At 32.0% G+C, this 20,928-nt stretch overlaps 1 protein-coding gene across 4 annotated transcripts in view; it reads right to left on the bottom strand.

Annotated features, from left to right (window-relative positions):
- LOC145240049 (uncharacterized) overlaps positions 1-20,928 on the bottom strand; it is a 328,354-nt gene that overhangs the window by 151,545 nt on the left and 155,881 nt on the right. For all 4 annotated transcript variants that reach the window (XM_080103656.1, XM_080103658.1, XM_080103659.1 and 1 more), the window contains one exon: positions 10,349-10,423. In XM_080103656.1, the coding sequence (XP_079959782.1) occupies positions 10,349-10,423 (75 nt within the window). The remainder of the gene's footprint in view (positions 1-10,348; positions 10,424-20,928) is intronic.

Raw genomic sequence — 20,928 nt, 5'->3', positions numbered from 1 at the left:
ATATTTGTGTGTGTGTGTGTGTGTGTGTGTGTGTGTGTGTGTGTGTGTGTGTGTGTGCACGTGCGCACACATTTACAGATGTATACAAAAGAACAATTATGAGCTTCTTATCTTTTCAATTGGAACATTTATAAAGAACAGATTTTGTAAATCAAAAATCGATAAAATTAATTGAATGTTGTGCTGAATAAAAAAAAAAAAAAAAAAAAATCATGACGGTTTCCATGTGAATATCAGTTTCATGTTGAGGGATTTTCAATGAATTTGAAAATGGAAACATTTTTGTATTCCTGCAAAATCTCATTTCCACTTTAGATTCAATTGAAGGGGGGGGGGGGGCAAATTCCCTAGCATCGTTCAATTCGCTGTCTAGTCTCTGCTTTCCAGAGATAAAAAAATGTTCTGACATCTTGACAATTATTAAAAATTGCTATGTGTAATACGGCTCATTTTACCTCCTCAATTAATACATTTTTCAAAATAACACCTGCGTCTAAAAAATATATCCAATAATACTGTATTCAATAATAAAATAAGTCCTTAAATTTTATTTATTGTCATGTTTAATAATTATTATAGTAAATAATTATGTCAGTTCCTTTAAGAAACTTGTTTCTTATTGTTGAGCACTTTCAGTTAAAATACAAAAAGTCAGTCAATTTAGCTCCTATGCATAGATCATCACATAACGATTAGATCACTCTGACAGACGATAAAAAAACATTTTAAAAAAATAATAAATGTTTAAATTTCAACAGTATTTCTCGCGGTTAATGGTGGCCGAATGGATTAGGTCCTTACTAATGAAGCCAGACTTGGCTTCTGTTGCCGGGTTCAAATCTATTGACCGGTGTTAATCATGACACCCTGTGCTGATGATTCTTGAAAGAATGAAACACTAGTGTCTGTAAATATTTAATAAGTATTATACTAAATATGATTAAATTTCCAGTAAAACTAAAATCTATAGATTACCCCCATCACAAGTGGATTTTTTTTTTTTTTTTTTTTTACATTTGAGGCATATATTTTCTCAAATGTAAAAAAAAAAAAAAAAAAAAAAAAAAAAAAAAAAAAAAACACTTGGTAATCGGGAGAAAATAACCATTTTATAGATAAATAGTTACAGATTTATAAAAAAAACTGGAAATTAATATAGAAGCAGTAATTGTATCGGAATCGTCCCATATATATATATATATATATATATATATATATATATATATATACATACACACACACACACACACACACACACACACATACTACATGAATACCTGCCCTCAATAGGAATCCTCCCTCACTGAACCATTTTGAATCACTTATATTCCCTTAGGAAAATTAAGATGAAAATATGATACTAAACCTATAATAATTTCTATCAAAATCCATCACATGCTTTTTATTTTAGAAGTTACTTAAATTTTAAGGTTGAGGGGTCTTAAGAAATTAAAGGAATTTTGCTTGATTGGTGTCTATTGACTATTGATCAAATTCAATGAAATCTGAAATAATTTTCAAGTGGGAGATTGTGTTCATGTTTTGGCCCCTAAAAACCTTTAAAATACATCAAAGAAACTGAAATTTGGGGAATAATAGAGACAATTCAAGAACATTCTAATAATGACTTCAAATAAATTTTAATTTTTTTTTTTTTTATTATTTATTACAAAAGTTTAATTTTGTAAAAAGTGTTTTTTAATTTTTTTTAGTAAAAACTCAAGCATTTTTATATAATGACAACTTTCATTCATTTCTTAATTTTATTTCATTTCAATAAATGTTCAGGTAATATTTCTTGTTGCGTTATTGTATTACTGCAATATATTAACTTAAAAATTATGCAAAACCGACAGCTTGGAAGAAATATTCTGAAAAAGTTTAGGGTTTTCTTGATTTGTCTCTTCAGGTTCTGAAAAAACTTCTTAAAAATATTCACAATGACCAAAATAAACAAATTATTTGAGACATTCAAATATGACGAATGAAGGCCAAACATTTGATGATTCTTATAGAAACACACACACACACACACACACACACACAACTAAACTTTCTTGCTTGTGTATTACGCAATATTTTGCAAGGGAAAAGAAATAGTATGATAAACAAGAGAAAAACTAATAAAGTTCGAGATGATTTTTTATTTTTTTTTTAACATTTTCACTCCAAATAAGGAACATTGCCAGTAGGGGGCTACTATTAGGGGCAACAACTACTGGGGTACTATGTTGGGATTTGGGCAGCAAAATGTCGGTTCACGTTGCACTTAAACTTCTGCACATCAGTACAGTTGGGGAAGTAGGGACCTGGAATGGAATTCCAGAGTCTAGCGGTTCTGGGGAAGAAACTACTGGAGTAGAAAGATCTTTTACATCTAGGGATCTTTACTATGTGGAGGTGGGATTTAGCTGCCTGTCGGGTTTGTCAGAGCATTCACCATTAAAATACTTGTAGAGCAGTCAGAGGGATGCAACATTTCGTCGATGAAATTTAGATGGCAGTTCAGGACCTATCAGATTATTACTCTCTTTTGAACCTTGTCTAGGAGTAAGAGACTAGTAGCAGATACACTAGCCCAAATATGACAGCAATACTCCATACATGGGCGAATGGTGGCCTTATAGAGGTACAGGATACTGTCGGGTGTTAGTAGTTTTCTAGCACGGTAGAGAGAGCCTACCTTCTTCGTAGCGGCCCTGGTAATGCTCTCAATGTAATTGTTCCAACTCATGTTTCCTGTGAACGTTGGGCCAAGGAGTTTAAAAGATGTACTCTCAGATAAAGAGTCGTTGGCCATTGCTATTAATGGTAGAGAAGGTTTCTTGTAATTATTGAATGAAACAAGTTTAGTCTTGGCGGCATTGAACGTGACCATCCATTTTTGTCCCCATTCCACTACAGAATCCTAGAAAAGGACTTTCAAATGAAGTACCCTCGCAGAGGAAATAACGGTTTCTACTTGCCATAAATTTAAAAAGAATAGATTTCTCTCATGTTACTGATAGAATGAAAAAAATATGTAAACAAGGAAAATACATATAGCACTATACTTTTATTTGTCAGTGGTGAGTTTGATGATGCAGGGATGAGCCACCTGACATTACTGATTACATTTGGATGTGACCTAGCGATCAGATTTCAAATCTCAACATGAATAAACTTGCTATGTCTAGCACCCTCTCACCTCACCCCATCTATCCCTACACCGAAAAGTAAGGATTCAACAGAACAACTGTATGTGGCTTACACACTATATATATATATATATATATATATATATATATATATATATGCGTACTCAGGAACAAGGTCTATATATTAGATATTCAGTTCTAATGTAGATTAGACTGATATCCTTGCAGAAACTGGAATTGAAAGGAGAGGAGTGTAAACATCATCCCTCTCCTCCCCATGAGTGATTAGTGAAAAGAAGCCCAAGTTGTCCTTTATTTTTGCAGAGAGCTGTGTAAATGAAGTAATGATAATATGCTAACATTAGACTATCTCCAAGTGTGGGTGGGGGAGGGATATACAGACTTATTCAGAAAATCTCTTTTAAAACAAGATATTCTTTTATTCCATAGGTATCCACCAGTTCTTAACATGTAAAATTTGAAATATTGACAATAAAGAATTTAGGATAATTCCATCATTTGCTGATGTTTCGTTTACATTAAAATATGACGGTCGTTGATTATTAGAGTTCTGATATTTTTTTTTTTTTTAAGGTGAGGATTGATTATTAATATTATTTGGATTCTTTAGATTACGGTTCTTATCTGGAATGTTATTACCATGACGTTTCAGTCGATGTAATCTCCAACCATTGTCAAGTGTGTCCAACCATTGTCAATTGTCAGGTGTGTCTTGTCAAACTCAGGAACCTTTCTCCCGAACTTGGGAGCCTTTCTACTGAATTCGGGAATCTGCACGGAATTTTGATTAAACACTTTTATTTAATCCATAGGAGTAGGGTGCTCTTGTTCTGTCAGCCATGACTGAGTAAAAGTCCTAAGTAATCTGCAATTGTATTTTGAGTGTCACCTGCAATGAGGATTGAACTTTTAAACTCCAGAAGAATATAAGTTTACAACTGAATTTAAAAAAAATAATTCATCTACTAGACCACAGGTTCCGTTCTCGAAATTCTGTGCAGATTCCCAAGTCTAACAGAAAGATTCCCAAGTTCAACAAGATATACCTGAAGGAGATCGGAATTTACATCAATGGAAATGTTGTGAAAAGAACACTCAAAATGAGAACCGTGGTCCAAATAAGATCAATTGCCGATTATTTCTGTCCATATTTTCAAAGCCATTCTTTTGATGTTTATTTCAAATTCATCAACAATTATGCAAATGCTACATATGCAGTCATCATGGATAGAAAATTCATCATCTTCCAAAAATCAGGTACAGGATACTTTTGGGTGTTAGTAGTTTTCTAGCATAGTAGAGAAAGCCTACCTTCTTCGCAGCGGCCCTGGCAATGCTCTCAATGTAATTGTTCACACTCGTGTTTCCTGTGGATGTTAGGCCAAGGAGTTTAAAAGATGTACTCTCAGATAAAGAGCCGTTGGCCATTGCTATTGGTGGTAGAGAAGGTTTCTTGTAATTATTGAAGAAAACTAGTTTAGTCTTGGCGGCATTGAACGTGCCCATCCATTTTTGTCCCCATTCCACTACAGAATCCTAGAAAAGGACTTTCAAAATGGTATTCGAAAATGTTAAAGACATTTAGATTATCTAGTTGATATGCCTTTTTGACTATTTTTACCTTATTTAATTCCAGATTTTTATGAAAAACAGTGAGTGTTGGTGGGGTTTACTATTTTTTTAAGAACTTTTTATATACTCCCTAGATTGTAATATCTACGATTTGCGAACGCATGTCTACATTTATTTACATCGACTTTTATAAAATTCAAGCTATTCATTCCTCTCGCGTGTTTGTTTGGCTTTTTCATATAAAAATGAAACTAATCGAAAGTGAAGGCAGCTCCCTGGCCTTTCATGCCGGGACATCCAGAAAGTAATTAGCTTTGATCAATGTGGGGGAAACTCCTCATATCAGACAATTGCTATTCATTTGGATACTCCCTTGTTGTGGGAAGCTGGTTTTCCCCAACATTGTGGGGGAAACAAATAAATGAAACAGCGAAACCTGAATTGGCCTTCAGCCAACGTTCATTTCTGCACTTGCTAGCAAGTCAACTTTTTGATTAACATTGTTATATTTGAACGCTTTCCACTTTCTATGGCCTCGTAGCGTAGCGGTAAGATGTCACTTTTCTTTCACTTTCTTTTCCACTTTTAGATTTGTCACGGGTTTGAGCCTCCCTCCCTACTAATACTTTTTTTTCTTTTACACCTCCAAACACTCAAGCAATGTACCCCTGAGATATATATATAAAATTTTAACAGTCATTTTAAATTATTTTTATTGTAATAATCTCCCTTGCTGCAATCATTATTTTCAAATAGAAACTGAAGCAAATTCCACATTTTGTTTTTATCACATTGGATGTTATTGGTTGAAAAAATAGCGCCAAATCTATTTCTTTTTTTTTTTTTTAAATAAATCCCGGTCCGTTCCATTTTTTTTTTTTTTGATATGAGGCTTGATAATTATTTTTTTGGATTGTTTGGATTATTGTTCTCATCTTGTTTTTTTTTTTTTTTTTTTTTTAAACCAAGATGAGAAATATAGTTCAAATGATACAAAAAATAATCATCAAGCCCCATCTCAAAAATATACAAATATCCTATCTAAAAAAAAGAATGGACCTAGATTTATTTATAAAAAAAAAAGACATGGCACTATTTTTAACCATTCACCAATAACGTCCAGTGTGGATGCACCTGAAGATGGTCAGAGGTTACATTGGCCGAAACGTGGAAAAAAACAACCAAGATGAGAACAATAGTTCAAATGATACAAAAAAAAAAAATAATTATCAAGCCTCATCTCAACAATATACAAACAACATAAATGGCTATTATGATATAAAATATATAGATTTGCATGTTAATTCATTTAACTTGTAATTGCTTGCATATTTCTGGTAACATTTTAAATATTTGTAGAATTGCAAAGGAAAAAAGTAATCTAAGCATCTAACTTGTGCTTTTATTAATTGCATTAGTTTTTACAGCAAGTTAAAATGTTATTTTGTTTTGAACAACCATTATTTGGGCTGTGTTTATCTGATGTAAAATATTTTTTTTTATAAAAAAAAATGGCTCTTCTCCAAAATCCCCACTATTAAAATAAAGAAAATCGGTATGATTTACATTTACCCATGTCAAATCGAAAATATCATATTCCAAAAATTACGTAAATTGATCTAGTTTCATTTTTATAAATAAAATCATTTTTAAGCGATTAATGAGATTCTGTACAAATTTTTGCAACAAATCTAATTATGAATTGTTGAGTTATCCCCCTTTGTTTGACATTTTTTTTTTCCAGATGGCATGCGAGACTCATTTCTCCTTATTTATTTATTTTTTTGGAGGGTGGAGGGGAGGGGGGGGCAAAGCAATAGATTGAACCTTCAACCCCCAGAAGTGTCAATTAGAGGTTGAAGGTTCAATACTCAGTGCAGGCGATACTAAAACTAATACGTAAATACTTATATCCAATCATTACTGACGGAATGCGAGCAAGTTATGTCATAAGGACTTCAACAAATTCAATAGCTTTGACATTCAGACAAATATAATCTCCACGTCTGAGTTCTCATCCATCTTTAATGTCTTACACTTGTTGCATTTAAACTGGTTATCCTCTCCCAACTAATCAGTAATTCACATGCACTTGCTGTGTACCAACACTAAAAAATTTAGTTGCTGTCCTATCTCCTTTCATAAACTGAGCTGGGGAACTTTCCTCTTTTTCTAGGATCTTTCCAACACTACAACTACTGATCATCACTTTATCCGTGGTAACATCATCAAGTAAAATGACGAGGTTGTTTGCTCAGCAACCGACAAGGCTAACATGCTTGCCAGTCGGTCAAACTCCACACTGGACCCTTTCAACCACCTCCTACCTGAATTTCCTATGCGGACAGACGCCACGCTAGACGATATGAAAATCACCCCAGCTCAGGTGCATGCTATCATAAAAAACCTTGATACTTCAAAAGCATGTGGACCCGATCTCATCCCAGCTGTGCTATTAAAAAACTGCTCAGCCGAAGTAGCTCCAGTTCTCTCCAAACTCTACAACAAACGCCTTAATGGTCCTTGCTTTCCGGGCTGTTGGAAAACTGCTTCTGTGGTACCAGTATTCAAGAATTCTGGTGAAAGAACTGACCCATCAAATTATCGCCCCATTAGCCTCCTCCCACTTTTTGCCAAAATATTTGAGACTTAATTAACGATGCTCTAGTCCATCACCTTACAGATGCTAAACTTCTGACTGACCAACAATATGGATTTAGACAAGCCCGTTCCACAGCAGACATCCTCACTGTAATCTCTGAACGTATATATCATTCACTGGACAAAGCGGGGGAGGGAAGAGCGGTAGCTCTAGATATATCTAAGGCTTTTGACAGGGTCTCCTCAGGAAAATTAGATCATACGGTATCACTGGTAGAATACTTAACATAATTAAATCCTTCTTAGATAAGAGAAAAATCCAGGTTGTCCTCAACGGTAGTACATCTAAACTATATGATATAAATGTGGGAGTACCCCGGGGGTCTATCCTTGGACCTTTACTGTTCCTGATATTCATAAATGACCTCCCCGACAAAATTGCCTCCGAGATGGGTATATATGCTGATGACACCACACTCAGGCACGACAGGAAAACAAATGAACACATATCTAAAGAAATGGCAGAAACACTAGAGGATGGCCTCCAATCTGTAGTGGAATGGGGACAAAAATGGATGGTCACGTTCAATGTCACCAAGACTAAACTTGTTTCATTCAATAATTACAAGAAACCTTCTCTACTACCTATAGCAATAGCCAACGATTCTTTATCTGAGAGTACATCTTTTAAACTCCTTGGCCTAACATTCAAAGGAAACATGAGTTGGAACAATTACATTGAAGGCATTGCCAGGGCCGCTGCAAGGAAGGTGGGCTCTCTCTACCGTGCTAGAAAACTACTAACATACGAAAGTATCCTGTACCTCTATAAGGCCACCATTCGCCCATGTATGGAGTATTGCTGTCATATTTGGGTTGGTGCATCTGCTACTAGTCTCTCGCTCCTTGACAAGGTTCAAAAGAGTCGCAAATCTGATAGGCCCTGAACTGGCATCTAAGCTTCAGCCTCTGTCCCATCGACAAAATGTTGCATCCCTCTGACTGTTCTACAATGCTATGAATGCTATGACGAACTTCAAGCACTTGTGCCCCCACAACGTGAACACCCTCGACCAAACCCAACAGGCTGCTAAATCACACCCCCACACAGTAGAGATCCCTAGATGTAAAAGATCTTTCTACTCCAGTAGTTTCTTCCCCAGAACCACTAGACTTTGGAATTTCATTCCAGGTCCTTGCTTCCCCAACTGTACTGATGTGCAGAAGTTCAATTGCAACGTGAACCGACATCTTACTGGCCAAATCCCTACATAGTACCCCAGTAGTTGTTGCCCCTGATAGTAGCCCCCTACCCTACACCAAAGTGGCAATGTTCCTTGTTTGGGGTGAAAATGTAATAAAAAGAAACATTCATTTTCAGACCTTTTCTTTCCATAGGATTCCTTTAAATCATTAACTTAACAAGTAAGTCATCCATTGTTTCACAGGTAAAAAAAAAAAAAAAAAACTACTAAAACATCAGCATGAAAGAACATACAATTTTACATAATGTCAAGTTCTATCAAAATCAAAATTAAAAAAAAAAAAGAAACAGTAAAGAAATTATAGAATTTAGTGTTGTGAATTAGAAATAATTTTTCCATATAATGTCAAATTTGAAACCCAAATTCTAGAGCTTTAGATTCTCATGAGTTTTAAACTATTGAGGATATTTGCATAATTCAAACAGTTTTCAACTCCATTTAGTGAGCTATTTATAATTAATATCATTAAGTAACAAATTAGAATTATGATAAAAAAAAATATAAATAAACAGAGAATGCTAATAAAAAGAAAGAAACAAAAATAAATGCAGAAGCAATTATCAATTTATCATGTCTATTTGCTATTCAGGTCAAACAAAAAAATTCAGCTAATATAAATTAAATATTTTATGTGTATAAAAGTATACCTATGGCCACGTGTGTTTCTGGCTTTTAGCCTTTGTCAGCACAGGTTAGGATTGAACTCATGACATCAGTATCCGCATTCTCATACATTACTGATGTACCACAGTCAATCACCCCTGAATGCACGATTTTTTATTGCTTAAGTTAAGATTTGTTGTTTGCATTTTTTTTTTTGTGATATTAACAACTTTAAAACGCTGTTATTTTTATTTTTTTCCACTACCTTAGCGTTTTTAAAAATATTTTTGAAATAAAAATAACAGCGTTTCAAAGTTGTTAATATCTTAATATCGCTAAAAAAAAAAATGCCAACAAATCTTAACTATATATATATATATATATATATATATATATATATATATATATAGTAGGAATGGTAATTAATAAAAACTTGAAGAAATTGCTCAATACTGTTGTAGAGCAAATGAACCGCCCCCTAAGTAAACACTTCATCAAATCTCCACACTAACGTAATGTACTTGCAATAACCCTTATCCCCTGAGTGGCTTCCGGGCCTTGATAAGTGGTGACCACTGTGTAAAAAATTATATATATATATATATATATCTCTCCATTCTTGGATTTTTTACCTTCACCGGACTATCCATTCATGTGAAATCTTTTTATCATTTTCTTTTACCTCCTATTTCCCTTACCTCACCCTTTTTTTAACCAAGTAAGATCTGTGACTTACTTGTAGTTTCATTAAATACTTTTATATGCAAAATCCGATCCTGCATTTTGCTAATTCCTGCCCTTTGATGAGAAGGAGAGTATTTCTTCGAACTCCGCGGATTAAGGACTATCCACTTATCTTGTGTTTCCTTTTTTAAAATTAATGTTTTTAAGTCTTTTTCAAGATGTCTTTTAACATGTTTTATTAATCATTTGTTCATATATATATATATATATATACACATACACACCAGATCTTTACACTTCAGAAAAGAGAATATTTTGCTGTTATAATTGTTGGTAGTATTCTGTATTCATGTACACTAATTTCATTTTTCACTCGTCATATAGTCATATTAGATTTGTGCTTTTATTATATTCATTGTAGGCACACTTGCGTTTTTAAATTTAACACAATAAAAGACTACTTGCTTTTTGATGATGTTTGGATTGTAAAAGTAAATCTTGAGGAATGGCTCTTCCTTCTGATGATAGCCATACATTGATCTGAAACAAAATTAGAAAAATCAGTTGAAACATTTAGAATTAAATCAGATTTCATACAGAACATAAAATAATGGTAATGCATTAAACTACGTTGGAATCTCTGTTGTGATTACTTTTCTAAACAACGAAAGAGATTCGATCAAGTCTTGAGATTGTGGTGTCAATAATAATAAAGAACCGATTTTCTAACATCAGATGTGATCGTTGCCAATGTAGCAGACAACATCTGACAAAGAACGCTAATTCTTGTTAAGAATGTTTTTTTTTTCTCCTGAAGCTGAATGAGGCAAAAGATGTTTTTTTAAATTCTTTTATATGCTGAACAAATACATGCAACATTTGGACAACTCCAGTCTTTAAAAGACTATGTTATAAAACGTAAAACCTTGATTAGAATAAAAAGAAAAAAAATTCGATTTGTGCATTTTTATGGTAAATTTTAATGCTGAAATGCATACAACGAACTATTAGTAATTTGCTATTTTTGTTGATGTTATGTAACGTGACTGTTGCACTTTACGCGTGTTGTTACATTTTCAAACTCTCGGACTCACACGTTATCTGGTACCGTTGCAAATGAACAAACAAATAAAGACATTAAAAAAATATGACTCAGCATTTTCTTTCTTTCTTTTTTTTTTTTTTGAAGTGAAGTGAAAAAAAAAAACATTTATTCCAGTAATTTCCTACAATGCATTTCAGTAACCTAATGTGATCAGGTAAAAAAAAAAAAGAAATCAATTTGCTCCTTCACTTGCAATTTAGAAATAGATTGCATTCTGGTAAAAATCAAGTTGATTTTATAGAAAAAAAAACACTTGTACACAAATGTTAAATATTTGTTGAAGATATAAAATACTGTTCTATTTGTTATACTAAGATAAAACCAATAACTGAATTAAAATCAATAAAAGTCAATTAATAAAATGGTCTTTTTCAAAACTAATATGCAAATTAACCTTGCAACTAATATTGCATATATACATAAGCAATATATTAAAAAGATGGTGCACCTAGTGTATTATCTTAAATTAACTTGAAATAGAGGGTTTTAACTTTATTGTTAGTGCAAGAATGTTGTAGAATAAGCATTCGATTTGTATATTTATTTATTTATATATATATATATATATACACACACACACTTACTAGCGGGGGTACCCAGCGTTGCCTGGGTGTTTGGAGGTGTAAAAGAAAAAAAATGTTTTGGTAGGTAGGTAGGCTCGAACCCAAACCCTTGAGGTTGATAGGCTGATGACTTCCCACCACACTACGATGGCAGAGAAGTGAGAATGTGTGAAATAAAATCATTATAAGTAATGTGACAGGTGCGTGTTTAATGAGGTCAAACATCACGCCACAGGGAATGAAAAGTAGCAGGTGCATGCGGAATTTAATTCTGCTCTTAATTTTATTGCGGGATAGTTCTTTTGGATGTGTTTTTTTTTTTACCCAACTTTGTCTGGTTTTGTTTCCCCCAACGTGTTGGGGAAAACCAGGTCCCCCTTTATTAAGGGAGTGTCCAAATGAAAGCAATTGTCTGATATGGCGGTGAAAACCGACATTGACCAAACATCTATCGTTTTGTGGACGTTCCAGGCCGTGGGCCGAGAACTGCTCATTAGTTTCACATCAGTTTCGCTTTTATACAAAAAAAGCCGAATTAACACATGAGAAGCCGAAATAGCAATAATTTTGTAAAAGTCGCTGTAAATAAATCTAGCCACGATGCGCATTCGCAATTCCTACATATTATAATCTACATGATATATAAGAAGTTCTAAGCGATAGTATCCCCCCCCCCAGAGAACCCCGGCGAAAAAAAGCCTTTCTTGGGCATACAAAAATTCTTGTGCGCATTTTGCCACACACACACACACACACACACACACACACACACACACACACTAGCAGGAGTCTGGTGTTGCCACAGTGTGGAGAAGTAAGAATTTTGATCAACGGAGCTCTATATAAAAAAAAAAGCGAAAATAGCAAATACAGGGTGGGGTGGGGTGGGGGGTAGATATGCGAACCTGTAATCCTAAGAGGAAAAGGAAGTGAAAAAGCGAATGATTTAACCGTCGCACTCACCGCGACATACAATGTCGTCGCCATTCGAAATAAGCTTATGATGACTTTGCAAAAATGTCGACAAAAAAACTGAACACCTCCTTGTAAATAACAGTCCAGTTGACGGTAAAAGAATGTTTTTGGCCTATTTTCGGATATTTTCGTCCAAGAGACTGAGCTTTCAAACGATACCAATTTTATGAATGTTGATCACGTGTTGAAAGTTTTTGGCAGACATACAAACATTTTGCCTTTTGTATAATAGATATGTCACAGATTAGTTTTGTTTCAAAAAAGAGTATGTTAGGACAAATAAATTAGCGTTTTTGTGTGTTTTTTTCTCATAAACTTATTAAAAAGTGAATCTTATAGGGGTATTATTCTACATGAAGGTTACATGCTATGATTAGTTGTAAGTTTTAAAAAGGGGGAATCTAATTATTTTTTTTAATGTCTACAAGTTTTTCACATTATTTATTTGTTATTCGGAATCAGACAATGTGCATGCAATATTACGATCCATGTTTCTTCCTTTTTAAATGCCTTTAAAACGAATAAATGCATTAGTTGTGCTTTTATTTTGAACCAGCTAACGTACTTCCTAACTTCCGGTATGGCTGCTACCGGAAGTGATGACAAAGCAAATCAGTTCCTTCACTTTTATTGTTTCTTCAATATTTCTATTGTGAAGTGATTTATTGAAATAAAATAGAAGAAAAGGATATTATTGAAAAATATACAATAAAAAGTAACAAAATTATAAAAAGATAAAAACCATACAATTAATCTTTAGTTGCACTTTTATTAACAAAATTAAGAAATAAGTTTTTATTTTTTTATTTTTATTTTATAAGAAATGTTTATTAAATTATAAAAATGTTTTTTTTTGTTTTTTTTTAAATAAGTTTTTTGTATTTGAATTCATATAATAAATGTTTGTGAAAATATAAAAATGAAATTATTGAAATCAAAATAGCAACATTTCAAACTTCATTAAAAAAAGAAAAACGGTATCGAATACATAATATTGCACAAAATAGTTTTAAAAGATTTTAAAAAGTATTTTGAATAATTCTTAAAGAAAAAAATTTTTCAATAATTCTTAAAGAAAAAAAAATAATTTCAATAATTCTTAAAGAAAAAAAAATAATTTCAATAATTCTTAAAGAAAAAAAAATAATTTCAATAATTCTTAAAGAAAAAAAAATAATTTCAATAATTCTTAAAAAAAAAAAAATAATTTCAATAATTCTTAAAGAAAAAAAAATAATTTCAATAATTCTCAAAAAAAAAAAAAAAATTTTAATAATTCTTAAAGAAAAAAAATAATTTCAATAATTCTTAAGACCGAAACACATAATAAAAAAAAGAGTACATGCACAGGGGAGATGTAGACACGAGAGAAAAGTGAAGGAACTGATTTGCCTTTCTCACTGCTTCCGGTAGTTAGAAAGTACATTAGCTGACTATAATCTTTTGTAATGGCTGCTCTTAGAAATTAGGACAAATTATTTTAAAATGAAAAAATATAAAACTAGCAGAACTGTTTAGTTAAATGAGAAACACATACCATGTAAGTTGTAATCTATCCATCTATCGCTATATATATATATATATATATATATATATATATATATATATAAAGATTTCTTGTTCCTTAGAAGCGCCGGTTGACTTTGAATAAAATAAATACATATTATATACGTTTAACCAAATAGTTCAATTTTTTGCATTAAACTCTTAGCAACTGCATTTTGATAAGCAAATAGTTTTTTGTTTTTTTTACTTATTACACAACATTGTCTGCAGTTAAATAACATGGGGTCTACAAACTACAGCCCAAACCCGACCCATGGAGCTCTTATGGAAAACATAAAAATATTTAAAATAAAATATGTATTATATACGTTTGAAACCAAAAACAACGCATTATTACAAAATAAAGACATTTATTTTGTTTGAAAATTATGTTGAAATTCATAAATATGTTTCGAAGATACACTTCATCTTCAGTATGTCTTTCTTTCTTTCTTTTTTTTATTTTGCTATGTTGTTGCTGGGGCGGATAATCAGAAAGTAGAAGTCCGTTGTTTTTACGGTAGTTTATTTTAAATCTCGGAACGGTGCGTTAGCTCACGCAGGATTTACATTAAGATTTCCTGTTCCTTAAAAGTGCCGGTTTAATTTGAATAAAATAAATATGTATTATATATATATATATATATATATATATATATATATATATATATATATTATATGGTATTTAGTATGATAACCATTAAGCCAGCTTGACACAATCTTTAAAAAATGTTTTGGCATCTTAAAACCCCCTTTTTGAAAACTGATTGAAAAGTGTTTCACATGTCTGAATACCTTATATACCAAATTTCAAGTTTGTAGATCCAAAATTCATAAAGTAGGATGAGAATTGTCCTCACCCAAATTCTCATTTTTATAGATATATATTTTTTTTTCAGCAGACCAAACCTCGTCTGCTGTAAAATAAAGTGAAACCCTTAAAAAGTAAATAAAAACATGACCTTCATTAACTAACATTAATCCTACATATAATAGCAATATAACAAAATAAATGTATAGAGATGGTATCTATCAAGTAATTTCTCATTTTAAAATGTGTTCATTTTCTACGATTATTCAATTTCATTTTTTTTTCTTTTAGGCAATTAAGAAAAACATTAAATATTTATTTTTTAAATGTAGGCTGCGGTTTTTTTTTTTTCTTCTTTTTTTCTTAGTTCTCATGTACTTTCCGTATCCTGTTTATAGTTTCGTTTTTTTTCTCGCTCACATACCTCTATTCCAAATTCATAGAAGTAGGCCGTTTGGTAGGTGAAAATACAGAATAGTTAAACACTATATTAAGAATAATTTTGTCAACAAACATACACAAGCTGAGTTGTTTGTTTTATCCGTTGATTGCTAATATAAAGTAAGGATTTATTTAAATACAAAAATGGAGAGAATGTTGGGTGCATTTTTTCTTGGCGCAGGAGCGGTTGTGCGGGGGGGGTGGTCTTTTTTTCTTCTTTTTTTTTTTTTTTAACCCAGAACATTTTAATAAACGATCATGATTTTTTTTTTTAACAAGAATTTTGAACGCTCCCCTTTATTGCCTTCGGATGGTGAAGAAGTCTTATAAGACCTAGGCAAATTTTATGCATCAAATATTAAATCTTTATTTTAATTTAAAAACATAATAAACGAAACATTGCAGAAATCAGTTAATAAACTTTCTTTTTTTGTAAGCAAAAAGTATAAATAAACGAAATTAAAATAAATAAAAATGATTTTTCTTATTTCGAAATGTTCAAGTAAGAATCCCATTTTTACTAGCAAATTTGAAGGTTCTCATTTACCTTGGCATAGAATTTTTACTTGATCAAATAATTTTGGGGAAAAAATGATGTTACCACACTGAAATAATAACATTTAGAAAGCCATTCTTAACATAGGAAGCATGTTTTGTAACTATTCTGTACTAGCAATTTAATAAACAAAAATATCCCAAAAATTGAATTTAAATTAAAAATACTATGAAAAAATAGCGCGGTAACATAAATGATTCTCATTTTTGTTATTTCAAATTATTTAATCACGTAAAAATTCCATGAGAACCTTCAAATTTGTTAGAATAACTTTTTAAATTTAATAATCGATAAAAAATGGAATTTTCACTTTATTAAATAATTCAAAATAAGAAAAATAATTTTTGTTTTAATTTAATTATTTTTACTGTGCAATAGTTTGAAATATGCTAAATTTAAAAAAAAAAAAATAAACATTGTTGCTGGCTGTTTTGGTACAAAAAGTAAAATCCATTGAAATCGAAATATGTAATGTTTTTCTAAAAAACGAAACGAAATTGAATAATCATAGAGAATGAAATCATTTGAAAATGAGAAATTACTCGATAGACATTTCCACGTTTATTTACTGAAAAGTTTTGTTAAAAAATAAAATGAAAGCCCACCTCGCAAAAACGCTACATAAAAATATACCCCCCCCCCACTTTTCTTTAAATCTTTATATTTAAAATCTTAATATTCAAAATTAACAAATAAAACAAACTCAGGTTGTACTAACTGACGAAGGCCATAGGAATAGTTGGCCGAAACGTTGTGAAACAACAACTAATAAAGATGAGAATAATAGTCCGCAACAAACAAACAACTCAGGTTGTGTATGTTTGTTTAAAATGACACATGCGTTGGCAGTTAACTGGTGTCAATTCAAAAGTGTTCCTTTTGAGTCACTTGACATCCAGGACCCTTATTCCATATTTCGTCCAAAAGAAGTTATTAGAGCAGAAAATTTTCTGACATCTGGGGATCTTTAGAACAAAGGGATTTTGCAGACTGTCCGATTAGTCAAAGGTATTTAAATTGAGAAGGTATAAGAAGAGTAAAAAATGCACCTTGGGTATATTTTCGTCAGCTTCATAATTTGCGCTTCCTTTATTTTGCTCATTAGTCCTCATTCCACAAGAGATTTCTGGCAAAGGGGAAAGAATTGCTATTTTCTAGGTTAGAGACTATCCATTTAACACTTATTGTCTAGTTTTCTAATTCTGAAGTAATATTTTTTTAGTTCTTTACATAAAGTGGCTTCATGCTTTGTCTGGAGTGATTTCCATAAAAAAAGGTGCAGTAAATTAATTAGAGTACATTCGGTTTAAGTACATGTAAAACAAGCAAAGTAATACAACATTGATGAAACAGGTAGACAATGCGAGACGTATCAGATTAGAGATTTTTTTTGGTTTTGTTTTTTGTACCCTATCCAGAAGGAATAGACTAATGGTTGGTGCACAAATACTCCATATGATATAGGATACTGGCAGATGTGAAATGTTCTCCAGACTGATAGAGAGAGCTCATCTTCTTTGCAGCAAACTTAGCAATATCTTGTAAACATTTATTCCAATTCAAGTTGACTGAATGAATGAAGTCGGGTGTTTAAACACTGGACTCTTGAGAAAGGGTGCTATCAGCCATGGCAATGGTTGGAAAGGTTTCATATAACTGTTGAAGGAAAGGAGTTTTCTCTTATCAGCATTGAATGTAACAATCCAGATTTGGCCCCATTCCACGAAAGACTTAAGATCATCTTCTAGAGATTCAGCTTTTGCCTTACATATAAGTGCGTTTAATTTACTTGTATACACGAAAATAGAGCATGGTGTCATCAGCGAACATATCCATCTCCAACATAACTGCATCAGGGAGCTTGTTTGTAAAATCAGGAATAATAAAGGTCCAAATATCGACCCGAGGCACAAGTGATGTTTAGATGTATGATCATTGAGGATGAGCTGAATATCTGATTCTATTAAATATTCGTCCAGTGACAAGTAATATTCCTGAGAAGAGACCTTCATGCCAAACTGTCACAGGTTTTGATTATACCAAGTGTTACTCCTCTACTTCACTTGCTTCATCCAGTGTATAGTATATGCGATCAGATGTGACCATTAGGAAATCTGCAGTGGAAAGGGATTTTCCAACTATTAGAGGTCAACTCAGAAGAATATGTTACACTAGTCGTCATTGTTTGGCGTGAAAATGTGAAACGCATAGCGAAATGTGGACTATTGCCATCATCCTCCATGGTATGTCCCCCTTTTTTGCATACTGCAGCAAAAAGTGTCTGCTATCAAGCAACCACCACCAGTTTAAACGCACAAATAAATGCCAAAATAATCGTTTACTTTCAGGCATAAATATTAATTAGTAATTTTCCATCGATAAAACAAATATCATCACAACAAATTTATATAGTCAACTCAAATTTATCAATCAAAAATTTTTTTAAATTATTGCAGATAGAAGGTTCAGTTTACATTACATGTAAAACGCCAAACTAATCAGAGTTTTTGATATAGAACCCCCCCCCCAAAAAAAAAAAAATTTATTAAGACTAGTCTAAATATTTATTGAGATTGTCGGACTGACTTCCTCATCTTGGTTGTTATAGTCACAACGTTTCGGCCGTTTTGCCCTCCGGCCTTCATCAGGTGTTTTGTATCGAACTGGGGAACCGTTTGTTAGGAGTCTCGAACCCAACCTATTATTATTATTATTACAGGGGTACCGTGTTCGGACTCCAGCTAGGCTCTGGGACATAATTGCTGATTCTCTGTTTTGAATGTTACTTTTCACTGCCTTCTTTCAGGATTGAACTCAGCACCTTTGGGTAACTGTAAACTTTGATACAACATCTAGGACCACTCGGCCATATGTCACTAGGACAACAACTAACAAACGGTTCCCCAGTTCGATACAAAACACCTAATGAAGGCCGGAGGGCAAAACGGCTGAAACGTTGTGACTATAACAACCAATCAATAAATGAAAACACCTCATCTCAAAAATACAGACAATTACTAGTCTAACTATTGTTCAGAATAAAATGTAGCATTGTGGCCTTCGTAATGAGAAGGCCTTTCAATTGAGTCGTTCGTCTGCAGATGTCATGGTAGTCGGTGCTAACCGTTACCTAACAAGACTGAAATTCCTGAAAGTAGTATCATCAGGATAAAAGATTAGAGATCCAAAGATCTCTAATCTTTTATCCTGATGACTCTCACGGTCAGGATCACAGTGGGGAAGAGGGGGGGGGGGGAGAGAGAGAGAGAGAGAGAGAGAGAGAGAGATATTCAAAAAGATTTTTGCACTATTAACTTGAATGTTCGTATTCAAATTATTTGTTTCATTTGTTCTATTGTTTAATTTTCGCCTGTTTTTATTTTAAAGTAACTTTTTTTTATTTTAAAGTAAACTTTTTTTTATTTGAAAGTAAACTTTTTTTTATTTTAAAGTAAATTTTTTTTTATTTGAAAGTAAATTTTTTTTATTTGAAAGTAACTTTTTTTTATTTGAAAGTAACTTTTTTTTTATTTGAAAGTAACTTTTTTTTTATTTGAAAGTAACTTTTTTTTTTATTTTAAAGTTATTTGTTTTTATTTGAAAGTAACTTTTTTTTTATTTGAAAGTAACTTTTTTTTTTTATTTTAAAGTTATTTGTTTTTATTTGAAAGTAACTTTTTTTTTATTTGAAAGTTATTTGTTTTTACCTTTAAAGTAAATTATTTATCATTCGTTTTTATTTTAAACGGATATATTGAAAAGGTTAACTCTCAAAATAGCTGCCAAACTTTATCAACTATTTTTTTTTCTGATTTGCTAATCCTTGACGGCAAATTAATCCATTTTAATTTGTTTTATTTTGCGGATTTCTTGTTTTGTTTTTTTTTGGGGGGGGGGCTTTAATTCGTGCTTGATGAATGGTAATTATCATATAATAAAAACAAGCTCTTTATTAAAAATATTGCCACTCTGACTTAGGGTTATTGGAGGAGTTAAGGGAGTATATGTGTTTTTTAAAATCAAAGTGTTTATAATAAATAAAATTGAAATGTATTTCAAATGAAACTTTATAATGACGTACCCAATATAGAATATTGCTGACGAAATTATTTTTAAAAATGGTTTGTTTTGAAATTGTTTTGGTGCCTAAATTCATAAATGCAGTATCTTATTGTGTTCAAAAGAACACTGTAACCAACAATATTTTCTTTACAAAAATGAGGTTGATATTGTAACCTTTTATCTTTGCAAGCTTTTATTTTAAAACTTCTTTAAATATAATTGAAAACCCAAGTTTTCTGGTCGCGGGGTTCGAATCGTTCGACTGGTAGTAATCGTGACACCCTGCACTGAAGAATCCCGAAAGGATGAAACACTAGTGTCTGTAGGTATTTAATTATTATAGTAAAAAAATAATTATGACAGCCCCTTTAAGAAATACGTTTCTTATCGTTGAGCACTTTCTGTTGAATTAAAAAGTCGGTCAATTTAGCTCTTATGCGTAGATCATCGTATAACGATTTGATAACTGTCTGTTTGACGTAATGAACATTTAAATTAAAATGTTTAAAAATTCAACGCTATTTTCACATGATTAATGGTAGCCGAATGGATACGGCCTCCGCTAATCGAGCCAGAGATGTCTCGTGTCGCGGGGTTCGAATCGTTCGACTGGTAGTAATCGTGACACCCTGCACTGAAGAATCCCGAAAGGATGAAACACTAGTGTCTGTAGGTATTTAATTATTATAGTAAAAAAATAATTATATATATATATATATATATATATATATATATATATATATACTAGCAGTTCCGCCCAGCTTTGCTCGGGCCCTATGTACTGTTTTTAAGGTTATGTGCATATGTATATATTAAAAAGTGTGAATATGTAAAGTAATGCCTTTCTGTATAATAGTCTTCCTTAACTACCATAGAGAAAAAACAGACATTTTCACTTTGATAGATAGATTAGATGCAATGTATAGTAATGATTTAAAAAGTATAAAAAAAAAAAAAAGACTCATGCACCACCACCAAGAATCAAAA

This window comes from Euprymna scolopes, chromosome 19 (genome assembly GCF_053919585.1).
Source record: "Euprymna scolopes isolate OS-2025 chromosome 19, ASM5391958v1, whole genome shotgun sequence".
NCBI lineage: Eukaryota > Metazoa > Mollusca > Cephalopoda > Sepiida > Sepiolidae > Euprymna > Euprymna scolopes.
This window is presented reverse-complemented; position numbering and strand designations above follow the sequence as displayed.